The 21,763-nt window shown below is 45.2% G+C and overlaps 1 protein-coding gene across 2 annotated transcripts in view; it reads right to left on the bottom strand.

The window, feature by feature from the left end:
* ADCY8 (adenylate cyclase 8) overlaps positions 1-21,763 on the bottom strand; it is a 269,505-nt gene that overhangs the window by 17,746 nt on the left and 229,996 nt on the right. For both annotated transcript variants that reach the window (XM_037803325.1, XM_037803324.1), the window contains 2 exons: positions 21,114-21,192; positions 12,928-13,086 (listed from right to left, as the gene is read on the bottom strand). In XM_037803325.1, the coding sequence (XP_037659253.1) occupies positions 12,928-13,086; positions 21,114-21,192 (238 nt within the window). The remainder of the gene's footprint in view (positions 1-12,927; positions 13,087-21,113; positions 21,193-21,763) is intronic.

Consider the following 21,763-nt stretch of genomic DNA (forward strand, 5'->3'; position numbering starts at 1 on the left):
AATTGTCCATCCTTACCTGGGCCATACTATTCACTCTCAGCCTTTCACCAGCATCCATGTGCTGACAATCTCTAAATTCCTATCTCTAGGTCAGTTCTCCTTCTTGGAGAAGGAAGGTTGCCCTCACACTCCTCACATTCTAAATGCTGCAAACCGAGTGCATCGTCTCTCCATCCAAACATTTCCCGCCCCTCCATTCTCTAACTCAGTTGGTGGCATCACCATTGCCAAGTCATCAAAGGCAGAGTCCTTTCCTCCCATAATGTCCACATTCAATAAATCATCAAGTCCTGCTATTTTTGTTTCCCCAGTATTTTTTCTAACCCTGTTGCTGTAGCCTTGGAGCAGGCCCTTGCCATCTTCCTTCTAGACCACTAATATGAGAGTATCCTACTGGGCTCCTGACTCCAGTATGCTCTCATTCAGAGGCATCCTCCAAGTGGCAGCCTGAGTGCTCTTTCATGCCATGCCTCTCCCATTCTTAAAACCCTCCTATGGCCACCACTGCCCTCAGGAGAAATCTCAAACACTGTCCATGACATACATTTCTGCCCTTGGTATCACCTACCTCCTCAGTCTCATTGCCTGCAGATACCTGTGTCGGATGTTGTCAGGCTCCAGAAACACGGAAGCTTTTGTACCTCCTTGTACACTGCAGCAGATGCTGTAGGTGCCCAGCCTGTCCTCTCTCACCCAACATCCTGCTCTCTGCACCTGGTTTCTTTGCCTGTGGATTTTTCTCTGGCCACTAGAGGGCAACAGGGACTAAAAATACCAGGGAATTAATGCCCCTCAGGAGCAACTCTCAACCAAGGGCTGATGGAAATTAGTGAATAGTACCCCAGCTCCTTCGCCCCTTGGGTCAGATAACTTTGATGTATGCTTTCCATACCATTTCCCGGAGATCCCCAGTGGGGTTAAGCTCCAGTTGCCGGCAGAGGTAACTAGTCTAATAATGTATAATTTCGGGGTCGTCTTCCCTGCTCTCACGCTCCCCTACCAGTGTTTCTTGAGATCATCTCCCCATAAATTGCACCCACATTCTTGTCTCCAGGCCTGGTGCTGGGAGAACCCAAGGGAAGGCACATTTCTGTTTTATAATAAATGTTTTAGTTTTACTACCTGTCCTTTGACAGAACTGTCCTTCCTTCCCTGTAGTTAGCCTCCCTAACCAAGTTAACTCCTGTTTTTTGCTGTCATGAACCACTCAGATACCACTGTCTTCCATCAACCTTCTCTGGCTTCCATATGGGGTCAGGTAGCATCTAGCAGTATCCCACACAGCTCTATACTTCAGCCCTTGCCAGCCTCATTATTGCTTTAATGGCTATCTCTTCTTTTAAGTGTAAACTCCTTGAGGACAAAGACTATATGCAGCTCATCTTACTGCATTCAAATCATCCAGTTAGTATTTTCTGAGCGCCTGCAATATAATGCACACTCTCTATATGGTCAGGTGTAAGGTAAACCCTCAAAACTGTTGAATCAATGACTCAAGCTTTGTAGGAAATGTTGATGCTTACAAAGTACTTTCATATGCATTCAATGATTTAATCCTGCCAGTAATCCTGTGAATTAGGTACTATTATTATTTCCACTTTTTAGATAAGGGAAATGAGACCAAGAGGAGTTAGGTTATTATTTTGGATCACACAGCTAAGTAGTGCACGAGACAGGATTAGAGGACTTCCAAGGCCTTCTCCACTAACTATGACATGAACGTCTCCTCTAACTTGCATGCACTAGGTCTGGAAAAGATGGTGTAACTGATTCACAATCAATAGGTCTTGAACTGTAAGTATGGATGAATCTGAAATGATGCCTTTGCTAGTTGTTGTTCAAAAGCACAAGCAGCTAGTGATGGGTTGGTGTTGGGGTGTAGAAAGCAGCTAAGAGCAGAGCGATGACACTTGGCTTTCCAAGCTGGGGCCCTGCTCACGTTGGCCTTGAACAAGGCAGTGACACCACAGGGAGCCCGACTTTCTGCCTGACAAATCGGAGAACCTGCAAAAGTAAACTTACAGAGCCACATCTTCTAAGTGGCTGTGATGTAGGAAAAAAGTCTGTTTCCAGTACCTACATTTCTGTTCTCTGCTTAAAAATAAAGAAGAGAAAATTCTACAACAGCCCCCGAAGCCCATCCCCTAATTACATAGTCCAAGTTCCCTCCCACTTCAGTTTATGCCTCTTCAGTGATATAAATGCCTCCACGATGTTAAATGGTAGTCGCCAGGGGTTTCTTAATCATTTGTCTACATGAATGTTCTCATGACTCCTAGCTCCTTTTACATTCTTCTCCTTAGCTTTATTTCTCAGCCTTTGCCAACAACTGGAATGTTCTGATTGCTTAAATAATCAAATAATGCTAATAATAATATCAGCTACATCTATTGAGCACTTACTATGTGCCAGGTATGGTGTGGAATCCTGCACATGCATCATCTCATTTAATGCTCACAAAATTCCTTGAGGTAGATACAATTAAGATCCTTATTTTACCTATGGGGAAACCAAGGCATGTAAAGGTTAAGTAATGTAGGAAACATCAAGGCTTACAAAGTACTTTCACATATTCAACAATTTAATCCTTGCAACAGACTCACATCTGTTAAGAGGGAGAGCTGGAATTCATAGCCAGACAGTCTGACTCCGGAGCCCATGCTCCTAGCCCCTACCCTGAGGGGCCTTCCTGGATAATGTAATGCTGCAGCTGCCTCTGCTGCTACCGGTAACAACAATAAGCAAGATAATACTTGGGAATAAATATCTTTGGCACTGGAAACTGGCTCTGATAACACCTTCTGAATGGATGGTTGATTTGACAGTGGAGGCAGCACTGCAGTAGAAAGAACACTGAACTGGAAGAAACCTGACCTGAGTTAGATCTCGACTCTGCCACTCTTGGGGTGTGGTAGTTCTTTTGGAGGTTGGAAGAGTGGGAATGGGGTGGACTGAGACTCATGCCTCCTCTTTGCAGATTCTAACTGTTGGAGAGCATCCAGAAGGGACTGCCGATCAACTCAGGGCCAACTTCCCAAGCAGACGCGCAGGTAATGAAGGGTTGGACAAAGTGGCTCGGATCTGAGCTCAAAGTGGGAACCCCTGCTCCTTCCCATGAGACAGAGCTGACTTACCCACCCAGGGACGGGCAGGGGACCTGGAGAATGGTGGGCCTCCGTCTTCATGAGGGGCAGGAAAGGGGACCTGCACCCCTGGGTTTGCCACATGAGAGGAGAAAGCTTATTTATCTCAGGCACTAACAGGTCCAAGAAAAAAATAAGACAGATGAGATGCTCACGAGCTTTCAGCAGAGTGGCCCTCCACTAATGATCGTGCCCCAATGGCCCTGCCCCTCTCCAATCAGATGAGCTACTTCTGGGGGGAAGGTGGCACAAGGGGTAGACCCAAGAGAAAAGAGGTGGCACATCCAAATGAAGATAATTCAAGGAGGGTTATTTATAAAGGGTTAGTTAGAAAATGAGGGCAGAATCCAGGGGACCCCTAGAGAATCTTCAGGAACCCAGGGCTCGGCAGTAGAGCTGTCATTCTCCTCACCCAGAGGTATGAGAAGAGCCCAGAGGAGTTGATTTGACACTGGAGGCAGCACAGCCATGGCCCTGAGAATTGCAGAGAGGGACACAGCCAGCCTCAGATGATTACAAGGGAGGCAACCAAGGAAATAAATATTCTGACCTCACTCTCCTTCTCCCTCCCTCTGATCCCCTACCCACTGCCCTCTTCCCATTGGCAACCCCCAACTGGGTGCCTTAGGGCAAGGGAGGGCAGCCCAGCACCCCTGGCCAAGCGAGAAGGGGGCAAGGGAGGTGGAGAAGCCCACGGAAGAGCTCCAGCCCACCTGTCCTCACCTTTAGAGATCGCCCCTTCACTCAATTCGCTCCAATCAACCCTTCTGAGTGTGCCATCTGTTTCTGGCTATTTTGGGCTCAACGAAGAGAAAAACACTGTAAATTGGGGAGGGACTGATAAATATAGACAAGCTATCATTATTTCTCTCTCAGTTGGATGTACAGGCTTGGGCTTTGCAGAGGATTTTAAGCCTAGGTACCTTCCCTGTCCCCCACCCCCTACCCCACCACGAGATGCCAGTGTAGATGACTTTGGCCTTCTCTCTGCAGAAGAGAAGGACCAAGGAACACAGTCTGGTCCTTTGCCTGCCTGGGGACTGTCTGACTTTAAGACCTGAGTTTCCTACACCAGGTTTAGCCACCTTCCTGCAGGGGAGGAAAAAACACCTGAGACTTGCTGATCTTTTTAGTGTCCTTTCATGCAATTTGGGCGTCTGCTTAAATGTCCCCTCTTCAGAGAGGACTTCTAGGACTCCCCACTGAAAATACCACCCTGTTCACACACTCTCTGCCCTAATTCGTCTTCTTCCACTGCCATAGAATCATCACTACCTGGCACTGCATTATGTATTTATTATTCATTTCACTGTCTGTCTTCTCATAGGAATATAAGCTTCATGTCATCCCATGAAAATATATAACAGCAAGGCCTTTCTCTGCGTTTGTCACTGCTTTATCCCCAGTATTTAGAACCACAGCTGGCATGTGGTTGGACCCTCCATAAATAGTTGCTGAATGAATGGATGGGAGGTAGGGCTGACATTGGGAAGGAGCAGAGAAAATAGTGAGGATGGCTCATGCTTATTGAAAATATTAATAACTAACAACCACTGTGCACTTAAAATGTGCCAAACACCGTTTAAACGCTTTATGCATAATAATTCATGTAAATGTCATAGCAATCAGATTAAGTTGGGATGTACTATTAGCCTCCTTTTGTAGATAAGGAAACCAGGTCCAGAAAGGTTTGTCATTTTCTCATAGTCACAGGGCTGGCGAGAGACGGAGCCAGGATTGAACCAGGGCATTGGGCTTTTGAGCCCACGCTGTGGCCTTTCTGTCCTGAAGCTGTCTGTGCCAGGCTGCATTGGACCCTTCATGTGCTTTTACCCGATTTGGATCTCGTTTCAACTCACCCAGGTTGGTATTATTCGCCCATTAATTTTAACAGTGACTTTTAAAATATAATCTAAAAACTGTAAGCAAGAAGGAAATTGTAATGTAACCTTCAAAGCTGGAAACAGGCTATAATGGAAGCTCTTATTCTTACAAAGAAGCAATTTGTAAATGTAAAGTCTGCAGCAGTATGTAAATGTAAAGTCTGCACTCAGATGTGAATAAAGCCTTTTCATCTATCTCCCTAAACACCGGAGACACCTTTCCCAGGTGTCACCTAGAAAACAGGAAATAACAAATTACTGAAGTTCTCCAAACCTGTTACATGTTAACTGAAATAATTAACCCCCTTTGTCTCTAATGGCTTTAGCCAATTCAAGTCACTGGGAGATTGCCCCAAACCTCCCAGATATAGATAAGCCTTTGTATGTAACTCTTGATGCATGTTAATTGAATGATTATCTCTCTTTGTCTCTGAACCTGGGTACAAAATCCAACTGAAGAAACACTTCAGGAAGGCCGATTTGGGAAATATTCCCCTGCCTTCCACTTCAGGCTGGTTTGGTGTGACTTCTATTGGCCATGCTGAGTGACAAACCCAGATTTGGGAAGAGCCCCTTCTACATAATCAGGTGAGGAAATGGGCTCAGAGAGGTTAGGTAACCTGCCCTACGTCACACAGCTAGTTAGTAGCAGAGATTGAATTTATGCCTCTGCAGAAGATCCGTTGCCTGAGACTGGCTGCACTTGTCACTGTCCTTCCTTTCAATGGTTCTTTCTAAAGCCTCAATGAGCAAACTGGTTTCCAGGGACTTGGTGATAGTCTGCTTGACATTCATGACCCAGTCCAGCCACAGATCCCCTAGCTGCTCTTATCTGCAAAGACAGTCTCTTCCCAGGGGTGCTGAGCACCATTCTAAGCCACAGCCCAGCAGAATAGCAGGAGCTGCCGGAACCTTTGTGTGGGTGACACAGCTGAACAGGATGTTTCCAGGGCCCGGTCCACCTCCCTGTCCTTGGATGGGTTGAGTCATCAGCTTGTCACTGTCTGCCCCCACTCCCCAACCCCCCACCCACACACAGCAAGGTAGAGGAGAAAGGACACAGTGGCTTTGGAGTTAGACACGTTTGGGTTTGAATTTGAGCTCACTACTCACCATCTTTGTGATCTTAGTCAAGTTAATTTACTTTTCTGAGCCCTAGTTTCTTCATCTATGAAATGGGAAATAATTCTTACTTCCTTATTGCTCACAGAAGGTAATACAAGCTTCTTCGATGCCCTTCACGACCTTTCCTTTTGCACCTGTGATACCCCAAGCTCTGACCTCTGCCCTTCCCCTTAAAATACTGGGGTGCTCGTGGTCTCCACTTCCTTCTTCTAAGCAAATATTCTGCAGTATCACACCACTGTGTCTTTGCCCATGAGGGTCTGTTTGCCTGGAATACTTCCCCTCCACTTCCTTGCCTGATTAACATCTGTTAGCTACTAGCAAAGCCACTTTACATGGCTTTCCCCTCAGGAAACAGGTTCAGAGAGGTTAGCCAACTTGCCCAAAGTCACACAGCTCTTAAATGGCAGAGGTGGGATTAGAACACAGGCCTCTCTGACACAATAGCCTTGGCTTTTCCCCTTGGGTTACATGCCTCCCTCAGAGGGCCTTAAGAAGAGTTAGAATTTCGAAGAAGAGAAGGGACAGAGGCTGAGCTTGCCATAACGATGCCAGTGGTGGCTCTGTGCACACCCCAGGCTGCCGGGGCCTGGGACACACTCGTGGGTTCTGCAGAAGGAGTCATCCTGCTTTGCCAGCCAGATTGGGCATCTGTTGCTCTTTTAGTCCAGCCTTTGGAGTCACAACCTAAATAGCGAGGTCCGTGCTTGGCTGGAGGCTGAGAGGATGAGACACCCGGGCAGGGAACTGGTTCGGCCTCCATCTGTCTGGCATTTTCAGCTGGAGGGAAATGGGGTTCAGGGATAGCAACACTAGGTCACCGAGTGAGCAGAGTCAGTGTATGCTCAGCGGCTCCCCGGGGCCAGCTGGTGGCCGCCGTGAAGGCCGGCGTGGTGTCCAGGCCTATGGGCTGGCACAGTCCCTCCAGGGAAAATGCCTGGGGGAGAGGTCCTGGCCAGGAAGGAACCCCCACTGTAGCCCGTGAAGCCTGGGCCCACACTCCTGGATGTCCCCCAGCCAGATTCCCAGAGGCTTCCATCACAGCCCAGAGTTGTAGCAAGAGGAGAAGCCAAAAATGCTTTGCCTCTCCCAGTAACAGGACACAGAATTGGGGGTCCTTGAAGGCACCAGGAGGCCTGCCCCGGCCCCGTCATCCCCTTCACATGTTGCAACGTCATGCCTCTCTCACATACATGCGTTCACGTTTATATGCACACATCCCAATTCTGCCAAACACCTGGGGAGTATAAGCTGGGACACACAGACACCTCACACCTAGTCTTTTCACACTCTGGTCTGTAACACAGACACAACCATTGTGTGTACACACACACACTTATACACACACACTCATAGACACACACACACATATACTCACATACACACAATCATATAGATGTACATAGACACATATACAATCATACACAATCATACACTCACACACATATGTCCTCTCTCACACACACCCTAGTCCTGTGAACTCCCAGGGCCCGCACAGACGCAGCCTGGTGAGGGAGGGGCAGTGTGGCACCGAAGGAAGGAAGAAACCGAGGGACTGGATTCCAGGCAGAGCTCTGCTTAACTAAAACGCAGGCCATGAACCCAGCTGAGCCCCGGTTTCCTCATCAGTAAGGTCAGCTGACGGAACTCTCCTCTTAAGGCTGTGAACAGAATGGAAGATAATGTTTGTCAAGTGCCTCTCTCAATATCTGGCAATGAAGTAGGTGTTCAGTAAACGGTATTTCATAATAATGTGAAAATTCTCAAGGCAATGCAAAAACTTTCCAGAGTCTAATCCTAGTTGAGTGTGAACCGTTTAAATATTTATAAAGCTTCAGTAAGCCTGACAAGACATGCTGTTGAAAATGTCTTAGACGTATGATTAAGGCCAAATCCGCCGTTTGTTTTGCTGAGAGGGGGACTGGCCTGGCTAACAGCTGATGGAGTGGAGTCTTGGGGCCTGGTTGGTTGCATTCCTTTCAGGATGAGCTCAGCGTGTTCTTGCTCTTCCCCCGGTCCATAAAGCCTCCTTGTTTCAGTATCTTGATTGGAAGCAGTTTCCTTTCATCTCCCTCTGGGTTTTTCCTCCGAGGGTCCCAGGGTTCCATCCTTTCCACCTGCTGGTCATGCTGGATGCACAGTGATATGCTCTCTGCTTCCCTGCTTCATCCAGAAACTCTTATAGCAAAACCTCAAGCTTGGGGAGCTTTGAGGAAACCAGGTCTGAACCCAGTTCCAGAGAAAACTCCTTCAGCTGAGAAGGGCTGGGTGGGGGCTTTTTTCTGCATGTGAGGGGCCCTCAAGCACCACGAGGACCTGAGTCCACCAAGAGCTGCTGCTGCAAGTGGCAGCTAGTCATCTCTTGGTTTCTCTTCCAGTTGGTCTTTCTACATGGCTTGGATAGGAAGTAAATCCTGTAGGTATCTCCCAGGTCTAGCCCTCTGGGATCCCAAGGACAGGATCCCAAAACCAAATGACTTCAGGGGTCCAGCAGGTAAGAAAAACAGCAGGGTACAAAGGGTAAATGGGAGCCCATTCCATGCGCAAAGGCATTGCAGCCACAAACTTAAACAAACAACTGAGCAAACTAGTTAACCCACTGTCCCAGCCCACCAGGTCCACTGGCCAGATTTGCCTCAGGGTCAGCCAGTTGGTGACTCTTGTTCTCAGATTCCCCTTCCACCCTCCAGCTTACCTCAGCTGCAAAGCAGTGTTGGAAGGACTGACATACGACAGCCCCCAGACATCTACGTTGCCTTTGTTGCATCCTTGGTGAGGCTCTCCCTGTGTGAATGCTTCAGCAAGAGACCTCACTGCTCCTTTCACCCTCACATCTTGAATCGGCACTGGCCACCGCTCAGGCACTCCAGGCCCTGAGCATCAGCCGGGATCAAGGCCCCTGTGGGTCCTGATGTGGGGGAGCAGAGCCCTCAGGGACGACAAGGTAGCCTGGTGGCGCTTTCCTAACGCCGTGTCCAAAGATGTCCATGCTGGCTCTTGCCCCTGGTCCTAGGCTTGTTTTCTGGAGTCTCCCCAATCCTTTTCCTGAGAAAACCCTTCAGGTATTTAAAGGCACTTTTCAGATACCTCTTGAGTGACCCCTTTATAGGTGGTAAGAGGCTGAGCCAAATTGTTTGATTTCTTCTCTTCCCTCACCTTGCACAACCACTTCAGGGTCCAGTCCTAATGAGTCCACCTCCTAAACATATCTTGAATTCACCCACTTTCCTCCATCTCCACAGCTACCATCCTTGGCCGCCTTGCCAGGGCCTCCCCTGGGACATTTTCGAGTCTCTTAACTGGCTTCTGGTCCTCTGACCCTCCTAGCCACTCTCCACCAGACGCCAATCAGATTCGGCCCTGCCTAAGCCTTTCCAAAGGTTCCCACTGCACTTAAAAGCAAGCCCTCACTGTGGCGTGTGAGGCCTGACCACGGAGCCTGGCCCAGGTGTCCCTCGGCTTCCTCAAGACCCCAGCCAGCCCAGATCTATGGTCAACTGATTTTTGATAAGGCCCCCAAATCCACTGAATTGGGACATAACAGCCTCTTCAACAAATGGGGGTGAGAGAATTGGATATCTATATCTAAAAGAATGAAAGAGGACCCCTACCTCACACCCTATACAAAAATTAATTCAGCATGGATCAAGGATCTCAATATAAGAGACTCCACCATAAAACTTCTAGAAGATAATGTAGGGAAACATCTTCAAGACCTAGTATTACGAGGTCGCCTCTTAGACCTTACACTTAAAGCACAAGTAATGAAAGAAAAAATAGATAAATGGGGACTCCTCAGAATGAAAAGCTTTTGTACCTCAAAGGAATTTGCCAAAAAGGTAAAGAGACAGCAACTCAATGGGAGAAAATATTTGGAAACCATCTATCTGGGCAAAAGATATGAAAAGATATTTCTCTGAAGAGGAAATACAAATGGCTAAAAAACACACAAGGAAATGCTCACCTTCGCTAACTATTAGGGAGATGCAAATCAAGACCACAATGAGATACCATCTAACACCGGTTAGAATGGCTGCCATTAAACAAACAGGACGCTACAAATGCTGGAGGGGATGTGGAGAAATTGGAACTCTTATTCATTGTAGGTGGGACTGTATAATGGTTCAGCTACTCTGGAAGACAGTTTGGTGGTTCCTCAGAAAACTAGATATTGAGTTACCCTACAATCCAGCAATTTCCCTTCTCAGTATTTACACAGAGGCCCTGAAAGCAGTGACACAAATAGATATTTGCATACCAATGTTCACAGTGGTGTTGTTCACAATTGCCAAGAGATGGAAACAACCTAAATGTCCTACATCAGATGAATGGATAAACAAAATGTGGTACACACATTCGATGGAATACTATGCAGCTGTGAGAGGAAATGAGGTCGTGAAGCATATGACAACACGGATGAACCTTGAGGACATAATGTTGAGTGAAATAAGTCAGATACAAAAGGAGAGACATTGTATGTTACCACTAATGTGAACTCCTATTGTGGAGTATAGGGGACCTAGAGATAGATAGCAGTTAGCGAAGGGGGCACAATGATTTAATAAGAACAGATAAGATATTGAGGGTAATCCTAATGATATGGGAATGCTCAGGAATGACTACGGTGTGATAATTTTCTTGTGGTATGGTAGGAGCACATTGGAAGCAATGAAGTTATTTCAGGATATTTGTTTTTCCTATTCCTTTGTTTCATTTTGTCTGGAAATTTTTTTTTTTTTAAGTTTTTGATAAATAAAGTATTAAAAAAAAAAAGACTCCACCCAGCCTCCAGGGCCAGAACCGGACTCCCCCGGCCTCTCTCCTCTCACACAGCCTGACTGGCTCCTTCCCATCCCTGAGCGGCCTCCCTGACTGCATCTTTCCTCTCAGTTCGTGGCTCACGATCTGTGCCCACCCATCAGAGCACGAAGCCCAGCGTGAAATATCCTCATCTGCTTCTGTCCTTGTTTGTCGTCTGCCCTGCCCCCACGAGAGTCCCAGGGCCTTGTATAGTGCCTGCCACACAGTCTGTGCTCTATAAATATCAGGGGGATGTGTGTTGTGACTAAGATCCCTGAGAGGACTAGGTGGCTTTACTCAAAGTCGCCCTTTATTGGCCACAGGCTGAGGCCTGGCACTTGGCCAGACCTCCGCTGTCAAGTCAGGTGTCCCCAGCTCAGTGTCCCTTCAACAATGATGACAGGAAGCCTTGGCCCCTGGCTGGGACACATGGGTCTCCGGGCGACCCGCACCTGCAGCTGCGCCTCCCACTGCCCCCTGGCTCCTCGCCGCGCTGACCACACCCCAGGCTTCCTCGCGCCTCTGCACGTGGGCACCCCTGTTCCCTCTGCTTGGAAAGCTTTTCTTCACCTTGGCTGCCCTCAGTTAGTATTTTACTAGGAATGGTTGAGCTGACAGTTAACTCAGCATTCAACAGACTTGGATCCTGTGCAAACTTCCACTGATCTCTTTTCTCCTAATCCCGGTGGAGGAGCTGCTCATTTCCTCCCGGCTTCTCTATCTCATCTGTGAAAGGGGATCCAGCGTGATGGCCTTTCTGGATTACTGTGAGAATCAAAGAAGCCAGTGCATATAAAGCAACTGGCACAGAGTGGGCACTTGCAGAAATGGAAGTGCCTTCCTCTTCCCCAGCGTGGCAGCTCCACTGCCAACAAAAGCAACTTCAGGGAAAAGAGATGAAGTTAGCCGACAGCGTCCCAGGGTTCTCATTGGTTCTGCTCAATCCTGGAGGCTCTCAGAACATTACTGCAGCCTGGCCAGGAGCCCCACGATGACAGAGACCCTCAGCACGCTTCCCACCCATGCCCTCTCCTCCTACCTAGTGGCTCCGATGGTGGGTGGTGGCACTGCTTGTTTCCCACCCCTGCCCTCCGCCTCCCTCACCTTCATTCAGGCTGCACTGCCCAGGCGGCTCACCTCTCCTCGGGTCTCCTTTAGTAGTTGATTTGAGCCGCCAACTAAAAGCTTTGTGATTCTAGACAAATTATTGCATCTTTCTCAGCCTCATTTAACTCATTTGTAAAATGGGGAAATACTAGCTAAGCAGGATTAGCTAACACAATGTAGTCATGGCCATGAAATAGTTAGCTCCCTTTCCCAATCTCCACCCTCCATCGGAACCCCTCTATCCCTCCCTACATCTGACTGTACGTTTTGCAGTCACAGGACTGTGTCTTCTAGTTTACTGCGGTGCCCAGAACAGGGTCTGAGACATAGTAGATGTGCGATCACTTGGACTTCCTTGGGATGCTTAGGACTAAACAAGAGTCAGAGAATGAAGAAATGAAATGGGCAGCTGGACTAACTTCACTGAGTGGCCCTTCAGGTATAATATAATAAGAAAAATGCAAGTAAGACCTTTTTAAGAACCTACTACATGGTGGACAATATGCTAAGAAGATGATATATATATATACACACACACATGTATATATGATAGATATCTATTCACACATATATACATATTTCTAGATATATTAAATATATGCACGCACACTTAAAACTTTCAAGTTCCAATTCAATCCTACAGTGGAGACTTTATCATAACCATTTTATGGATGCAGCCCTGGGGATTTCTGGGTAAATGTCACAGCGACTGGCAGTTTGGGCGGCCGGGCACCACCTGGTGGGCACGGTCTCACCCCCACGCATTCTTGCCTGAGGACTGTGGAAGGCTCCCAGAGCAGAGGCTCAAGGTGTCCAAATGTTCACCTGCCACTGCCGGCCTTCTCGCCGGCCGACAAGCCTGGGCTCACCTCGTTGTCTCGGTCTTTCTCCAGGAAGTGGCGGGCCACGTGGCTGGGTAAGATGTTTCGCAGCATGTTCTCATTGTGCTCCCTCAGCTCCTTCATCTCGTTGATCTCCTCTTTGGCCTGCACCCGCCAGAGGAAGTCCAGGCGGGCTGTGTACTCCAGCTGCAGTGCGGGTGAGAGAAAGACAAGAAACGGGGACTCTCAGTGCATGGGCTTCAGACCTGCATGTCTGGGGAGGCGGGGAAAGCTTCTCTGGAAACCTTCCCAAATGAAACAAGAGTCTGATCTGAACATTTTGGGAGGCATTTTGCCTGGAGCCAAGCAATCAGTAGATGATTAGATTTCACAGGGCTCTGCACCTCTCTTTCCTTCCCAGCATTCTGGAACATGTGATTTCATCATTTCTGATGTGATTATCTGACCGTGCCTGTGTCCTCCACCAGACAGTAGAGAGGTCCTGTCACTGGCTTAAATTCATCCTCACCAGGTAGCAGCTTGCCTGGCACACGGCAAGTGCACAATCAATAATTATTGACTGAGCAAATAAGTTACAATAATAAAGCCATTTACAACTTACATGGTGCTTAACATGTTCCAGCCATTGTTCTAAGCAAAATACATATATTAACTCCTGTAATCCATACAACCCTAATAGGAAGTTATTGTTGTCAAGCCTCAGTTACAGTTGAGACAATTAAAGCCAACATGATTGATTTGACCAAGGTCACACAGCTAGTTCGTGGTGAAGGCAGGATTTGAACTTCACTCCAAAATCTGACTCCAGGGCCTGAGCTCTTCACCCTGGGTAGTGATGGAGAAATGAATGAGCTAGTATCGGAAAGATAGTGGATTTAGCTGTCTGGCAGGTCTGGCTTAAAGTCCTAGTGCCACATTTTAACAGTGTAGCCATGGAAAAGTGACTTCATGTCAATTTTCCTCATTTCTTCCTCATCTCTAAAACCTGGATGAGCACCAACCACCTCACAGGATGTGACAAGCATTATTTAGGATGATATGGCTAAAGCACTTGGCTCTTGTAGGTGCTCAGTACACTTTAGTGCCCTCTTGTCCCAGCTTCCCTTTTCATTTTGGAAGGTGGATAGTTTCTGCTCTAAAGACTCTCACAAGCCATTTGTACCCGAATTCTGGGAATGTCATTATTTCAAAGTCTTTAATTGTTGGTTGAAATGAACAATATGCTGCACTATTTAACACATGGTTAGTTGCCCTGAATTCAAGGGCTTAAGCCATTCAGCTAGATTCTTTGCTTTTTCTTATTTTTAAAGTATCAGTAGAATTAAAAAAGACATAGGAACAGGTTATTCATTTCAGCACAACTTGTGATAACAAATTGGTCCTACTTCATAGGGTTGTTATGAGTATCATATGAGAATCTAATTGTAAAATAATTATTGCAGTGGCTTACATACAGAGTAAGTGCTCAGAAATCGTTAGCTGTTATATTTTACTTTGAAAACAAGCCTGTGAGACAAAGAGGTCAAAAGGTGACAGTCCTAAATATGAATTGGAAGAAACACTATAAACTGATATATCTTTCCTAGCTCAGTCTATGGAAACCAAGGCCTGGAAATAATGACAACTTAGTATCAGTGAGCACTCCTAGTGTCCAGATTGCAGTTTCTAAATATCAGTTACCAGGGAAATGATCCAGGATGCCTTGCAAAAATGGCTGGATCCAAGTCTAGGGAGAAAATGTACCAGAAGAGCCTAGAACATCTTATATCAGAAAGCAAGGATGCTATCAGAGATTACTGGGGTGATGTCAAAAGGATTTAGGAGCCAACTTGAATAGGTTCCCACTTGTCAAAGACACGACATCCCATCATTTCATCAGTAAATAACAAGAATAATAGTTGCAATAGCTCAAAACACAGCAAACATGTTTAAATGTATTAATGCATAATGACATTTAGGAAACAAAACTTCATTGATCACCTCTGGAGGATGCTAAAGAGTAAACTTCTTGTTTTAAACACTGGTCAATAAAGGGAAAGAAACATTTATCCTGCCTTTCCCTTATGGGCTGTACCTTGAGTTCACAAATAGTTGAAGAGGATATTTCTTCTTAAAAACAAAATTCAGCTAATGAACTATGAAGTATTAACAGGATTAGAATTTCACCATCTATAAATAAATGAAAGTAGGCATTGATTATCAATAGCTGGCAACATCACCAAAGGAGACACAAGCAGACATTATGTGCCTACAAACAGTAGTTCACAAAACCAACCAATTAAATATTGTTGTAGTAAAAAATTGAACCTGACTCTGACCACGTTTCCAGTTAAAACTACCAAAGCACAGGAAAAACGGAAGACCAAGGGATGTGTCAAATGACACCAGGGGATACAATCAACAAAATCTAGACTGGGATATGCTGTAGAAGTCAGATGACCCTTTTCTGCAAAATATTGTAAGAAAAAAAGATGCAGGGTAATGTTATACACTAAAAAAGAAATGAGACATATCAAACAATGGCAATATGTGGGCTTTATTTGGATCCCAATTCAAACAAACAGACTTAACAAATACCATTGTAAGCTACTTACGAAAATTGGAACACTGCCTGAGGGTTTGATGATATCAGGGTATTACTGTTTTCCTTTTTAAGGTGTGTTAGTAGTATTGTGATTAGATAAAAAAACCCTTATCTTTTAGATACATATTAAAGTATTTACTGATGAAATAATGGGATGTCTGGAATTTGTCTCAAAATAATTAGGAGGAGGGATCAATGAAATGTATAGGAGTATAGATGAAACAAGATTGGTCAGCAGTTAGTAATTATTAAAGCAGGGAGTTCATTATACTACTTTTATCCACTTCTGAATATGGTTGAAATATTTCACAAGAAAAAATTTAAAAAAAAGTACGTAGAGGCAGCAGAACGTACTAAAGTCTTGACTGTTTTACCAAGCTGCTGTGTAATCTTTGGAAAGTCATTCAATTTTTTGAACTTTGGTTTTCCCTTTCTGAAAAATAGGGATGTCTAATTCATGTCTAATTCAAGAGACTATTATATGAATTAAGTATTATGATGCATACAAAAGCCTTCAGAAATGTCTAAACCATAGATTCATAGGGTATTACCATAATTTAAGGCATTGTGGATAAACTCAAGTCAGAGCAGGGCTTTGATATTTTTCCTCCAGTTTCAAGAGCATCGAAGTTTGATTTATCAAGTTGCAGGGCAATATTTTCTTTTCCACAAGAAACCCTTTCCAACCGAAATGCTTCGCTTAGAAATGTATACTTGGTCGAATCAGGAAATAAGTTTTAAAATTCTCTGTTGAAGTGTTTCCATCTAATTAAGTTCAACTCAGAAACGTGATAAGGGAAATCTGGAGGGCTGGAGTTGATTTACGCAAAAAATGCCCAGTTAGAAGACAAGAACAGACTTTTCCTTTCAGCCCAGGTGACTGCATCTAAGTCATGTCTGTAAAGAGATGATTAGGAGCAAGTACAGCTCAGTCTCTTGGCAAAGTCTCCCTAAGGCAGACAGCATGTATCGAGAAACCTCCACAGCACGAAAGCATCCCTCTTCAGTTTACTACAGACCTCGGGCATCTACCATGTGCTAGGTGCTGGGATACACGGATGAGTGAAACCCAGTCCCCATTGTCTTTGATATTAACAGCGTGGTTAGCACAGATATGAAGAGAAGAGCAAAGCATATGGGAAGGCATGGATGTTGATTTTTAAAAGTAAAAATTCTCATAGCATTTACTCAAGAAATGCCAATTGAGTTGGAAGCGCATTCTCTTTCCTGATTTTACTAAACTATTAAGGGGCTGGCTACATTCAAAGATTACCAAGGGAACGAATATGTATTGTTCACATACTTTGTGCCAAGCACTTCACATGATGATAGCTGATACTTACTGAGCTCTTGCCTTGGACAAGGCACTGTTCTAAGCCTCACACATGTATCAGAGCACATTTAATTCTCATGGCTCAACAAGGCAGGCACTTCAATATCTTCATTTCACAGGTGGGGAAATGAAGGCACAGTAAGGCGAAGCCAACTGCCAAGGTCTCACAGTAGAGGCTGGTTTTGAACCCAAGGCATTTTGACTCCAAGCTGTGACTCTTAACCCGTCCTTTCACACATGAACTCATCCAGCCAGCCCCCAACCATTTACAGATATCTATTATTCTTTTCATTTTATTGGTAAAGAAATGGCAGCTCTGGGAGTTTAAGTCTCTCAAGGTCAGTCATTCACCACGTGATATGGCTGCAATTCAAATTTAAGAATATTTGGATCCAAGACTTGGATTTTTTCTTTCTAAGCCAATAACCCACAGTGCCTATCTTTATTAGACCCAGAAGCAAGTGTCTGGAGGCACGACCTCATTAATCTCGGTCCCTGTACACAGGTGTGGCTTCCTCTGCCATAAACAGAGATGACGAGGCCAAGCCCCAGTGCCCAGGGCTGCCAGGGGATCAGACCTGAGGTGGCATGCCCCCCCCACCACACACACTGTTTGGTCTCCCTGTCCGACTTTCGTTCACCTTCCTGGGAGGAGGAAGTGTTTGACATATCGCTTCTGCATATTTACAAGATGAAATTTCCCAATTATTCAGTTACATAACTGCCTCCGTCACTCTGGAGATGTATAATTAGACACGCTCCACTGGGAGGCTTCTGTGCTACAGGGATCAACAGGCATTATTCCACCTTTAATAAAAATAGGGGGCCTCTGAGTCACACAGGGAAACCGGTGGAAGCAGGTAGCAAGCCCAGGAGTGGGCAGGCTTGATCTGGGGTGAACAGGACCCCAAGGGATGCTATAGATAGACACCCGAAGTGATGCAATTCTGCAGAAAGCCTCCTGCAGTGCAAGGGTGCAGTGGCACATGTGGAAAGAGAATGGAACCAGGATGTAGGACGTGGATTTAGACTTTTCTTAGTGGCTCTGTGGCCTCAGGTGACTTGAGCCTCCATTCCTGTCTTGGGATGAGGTGGATAAAAATACCTGCCCTTCTTTTCTCACAGGCTTGTTTTCAAAGTAAAATATAATAGCTAATGATATCTGAGCACTTACTGTATATGTAAGCCACGGCAATAATTATTTTATAATTAGATTCTCATATAATACTCATAACAACCCTATGAAGTAGGACCAATTTGTTTTTATACCCATTTTGTAGGTGAGAAAACTGAGGCCCAGCAAGTTATGTAAATTGCTGAATGCTGCATATCTATTAAGTGTTAGATTTGGGGTTTGAAAATGATCTGCCTGTCTCAAAGCCTACATTTGTAACTGCTACAGTTATGGGATGTAATTATGTAATTTCAAAGCCCTTTGAAAATTATAAATAAAAGGGGAAAATATTAGATGTTACTGAAGCACAGTAGCTCTGACCCTTACTGTGCACATACATACTCTCCCCTGACACACCATCTGACTACAATTAGGTTATCTTCTCTACCAGGACAAATGGAGAATAGAATCAATAAAATCAAGATGTTATAAGAGTCCCATTCCAGGAAGGAAGCACTGGCAGGGCACAGAGTGATTCCCTGAGGTGACAGAGGAGACAAAACACCCTTGTTCGAGTGGCATGAGGACTCTCCCCTCACCTTGAACTTGCTCTCTCGTAGTTTTCTCTGGAGATGTCCCACTTGTCATCGAAAACCTGCATGAGGGCGTACACGTATGCTTTTCTGTAAGATCTCCTTGTCTGATTCCATCTTGGTAGCCCTCAAAAGGATAGCCATTTGCATGTCAGACTAGAGTTCTCCCCTGTGACTGGAAGCCATCAAGATGTCTAAGACATGATCCCAGCCCTCAAAGATGGCCAGAGAGACTTACTCACAGGAATTCTGGAAGTGGCCAGACTTTGACACTTGGCTTACGGTTTTATTAAAAATACAGCAGAGATATAAAAACAAGTCAAATTAATACGCTAGATTGAGTGCCCTGGGTAATGATGGTGGCAGGCAGACAACTTCTTGGTCTTTCTCCAGTCCAGTGAAGTGGGAAGACTGGGCTTTGGGGACAGATCTGGGTTTGAATTCGAGTTCTCCCACTTACTAGCTGTGCTCATTTGAATGTATTATGTCCCCCAGAAAAAGCCAAATTCTTTGATGTAATCTTGTGGGGCAGACATATTAGTGGGGATTAAGTTGGAACATTTGGATTAGGTTGTTTGCATGGAAATGCGCCCCACCCAACTGTAGGTGATAACTCAGATGAGATATTTCCATGGAGGCATGGCCCCACCCATTCAGAGTGGGCCTTGATCAGCGGAGACATATAAATGAGCTGACGGGCAGAGGGAACTCAGTGCAGCTGTGAGTGATGTTTTGAAGAGGAGCCACAGCCAAGAGGGACACTTTGAAGAAAGCACAGGAGCTGCAGATGAGAGAGAGTTTGAAGATGGCTATTGAAAGCAGACTCTTGCTCCGGAGAAGCTAAGAGAGGACAAATATCTCAAGTGCAACTAAGAGTGACTTGTTTTGAGGAACTGCAGCCTAGAGAGGAACATCCTGGGAGAAAGCCATTTTGAAACCAGAGCTTTGGCGCAGACACCAGCCACGTGCCTTCCCAGCTAACAGAGGTTTTCCGGACACCACTGGCCATCCTCCAGTGAAGGTACCCGATTGCTGATGTGTTACCTTGGACATTTTATGGCCTTAAGACTGTAACTGTGTAACCAAATAAACCCCCTTTTATAAAAGCCAATCCATTTCTAGTGTTTTGCATTCCAGCAGCATTAGCAAACTAGAACAGCAGCTGAGTAGCCTTAGTTTCTTCATCTGTAAAACAGGGATGATAATAACGACCATTTATGGTTGTCGAGGGATTAAATTAGATAACTTAGTTAAAGTGCCAGGGACATATAGGAAGTCAATAAATGTTAACTCTTTTCTCCTTCCCTTTCCTTGCCAAGTTTTTATATTATCTGTTTTTCTCTTGACTACATTTCACCATCCCTCTTTATTACAAATAACTTCATATTATAAAGATTATTTTTCATAATATACAAAACATTGGGGTATTTTCACAGTTTCCTCCCTGGTTTCCCAGGGTTTCTTACCTCCCTGTTTCCATGGTGATTTCCCAGCGACATGTTTCTATTTCTGCTCTGACTGATGGTCTTGTTTTATTTTTCTTCTTTTCTGGTTACTTTTTTGAGGTACACACAGACCAAAGAAAGATGAACCAGGATGCAGAGCAGGACAGTGAAGCTGCAGGGACATGTTTCTAACCAGGGAGTGAAAATCTCCCCAAATGGTCAACTCTGCCACACTCATGTTCTGTATCCACCTGGGGAAAGCCCATGCTCTCTGAGGGCCAACATTACTTCTTGGGCGAAGCCTGGTGTGATGCTCCCAAGTGAAATTATTTCCTGCCCCCTCTGACTCTTAAAGGGTTGAATAAGTCTGCTCTACACATTACACTTCTGCTATTCTATTATTTAGGCACAACTTTCCTGCAAGAGATTGAAGTCCTTGGAGCCAGGTTTAGGGTTTGGTATAGTACTGCCTCCAATACCCAGCCTAGATCATGGCAAAGAACAGGTGCTCATAGGGAAGCAGACCCTGCATGGCAGGCACTTTATCTGGTTAGGACGAATCAACACTGAAGCACTTTATATATACATGAAGGCAGCGCACAAAATGCTGAGCACAATCTCAAATAATTCAACACAACAGCCCTACGTGGAATTACTGCCTGTATTTCGGAGAGGAGGTAACAGAGACTCTCGAGATAAATAACTCGCCCACAGCCACATACAATTGCAAAGCAGAGATGTGATTAGTACCCTGGCTTGGCTGATTCCAAACATGAATGTTTACCTAGTACAGCACCCACCATCTATAGTGATAATTTTATCTAGGCAACAAATTGGAAGGGATCCCAGTTTGACTCAGGCAGAAATTGAAAGCTTTTTTTAAAAATTCTTTTTTAGGACAATGGTTGCTTTGAAACAGATGGACCTAAAGGGCTCTAAAACCACATTGCTTACAAAATTATCTTCTCCAGCTTAGTTTTTCATTAGATGGCCTTTATTAGGAATTGATTCGTTAAGAATCACAACTTGTTGCAAGCAGCTAATAGACTTTTAGCATGAATCACAGTGGAGTTCCTGTAGGCCAGTTTTACGGCAACAGGAAATGCCAGGTAGCCTAGAGGAGCTAGAGCAAAATGTTGATTACCTGCTGTCCATGGTAGAACACAGCCAGGAGGAACATGGCCATCAGCAAGAGCGACGCCTCCTTGGTCCCCAGGAAATCTCTGTTGGGAAAAGAAAGGCAAAACAGCGGCATGGTTACTACCAGCCATGCAGCCTTCCAGGAGAATCATTAAGGAAAGTGAGGGTCAGAGAGGAGTGCGGGGGTGGGGGGGAGGAAAAGAAAGAAACAAGTGTTTACTGAGTACCCACTAGGTGACAACAGCTGCTCTGAGGGTTTTTCCACAGGCTAATTCAGAAATCAATCAACCCCAAGAAAATGCGGTATGGTCATACCATGCAGAACGGAATCTAGAATCTAGACAAGCCACTCCTATTTATAATGTTTTAGGTTTCTAGGAGCTTTTATACTTTTTCACCACAAAAATCCCTGTGAGGACAAGGATTGTCTCTCTCTCTCTTTTTTTTTTTTTTTTCATTAATGTTATCCTACTTATGATACAAGTATGTAGTGCTTGCTGTGTGGTGGGCTCTCTTCTAAGAGTTTCCATAAATATTAACTCTTTTAATTCTCATTCAATTTTAGGAGTTGGGCATGCTTGCTACACCATTTATAGATGGGGAAACAAGGTGTTATTGTCTCCATTTTACGCATGAAAAAATAGCTGTGCTGAA

The sequence above is a fragment of the Choloepus didactylus genome, chromosome 14, assembly GCF_015220235.1.
Source record: "Choloepus didactylus isolate mChoDid1 chromosome 14, mChoDid1.pri, whole genome shotgun sequence".
NCBI classification, from domain to species: Eukaryota; Metazoa; Chordata; class Mammalia; order Pilosa; family Megalonychidae; genus Choloepus; species Choloepus didactylus.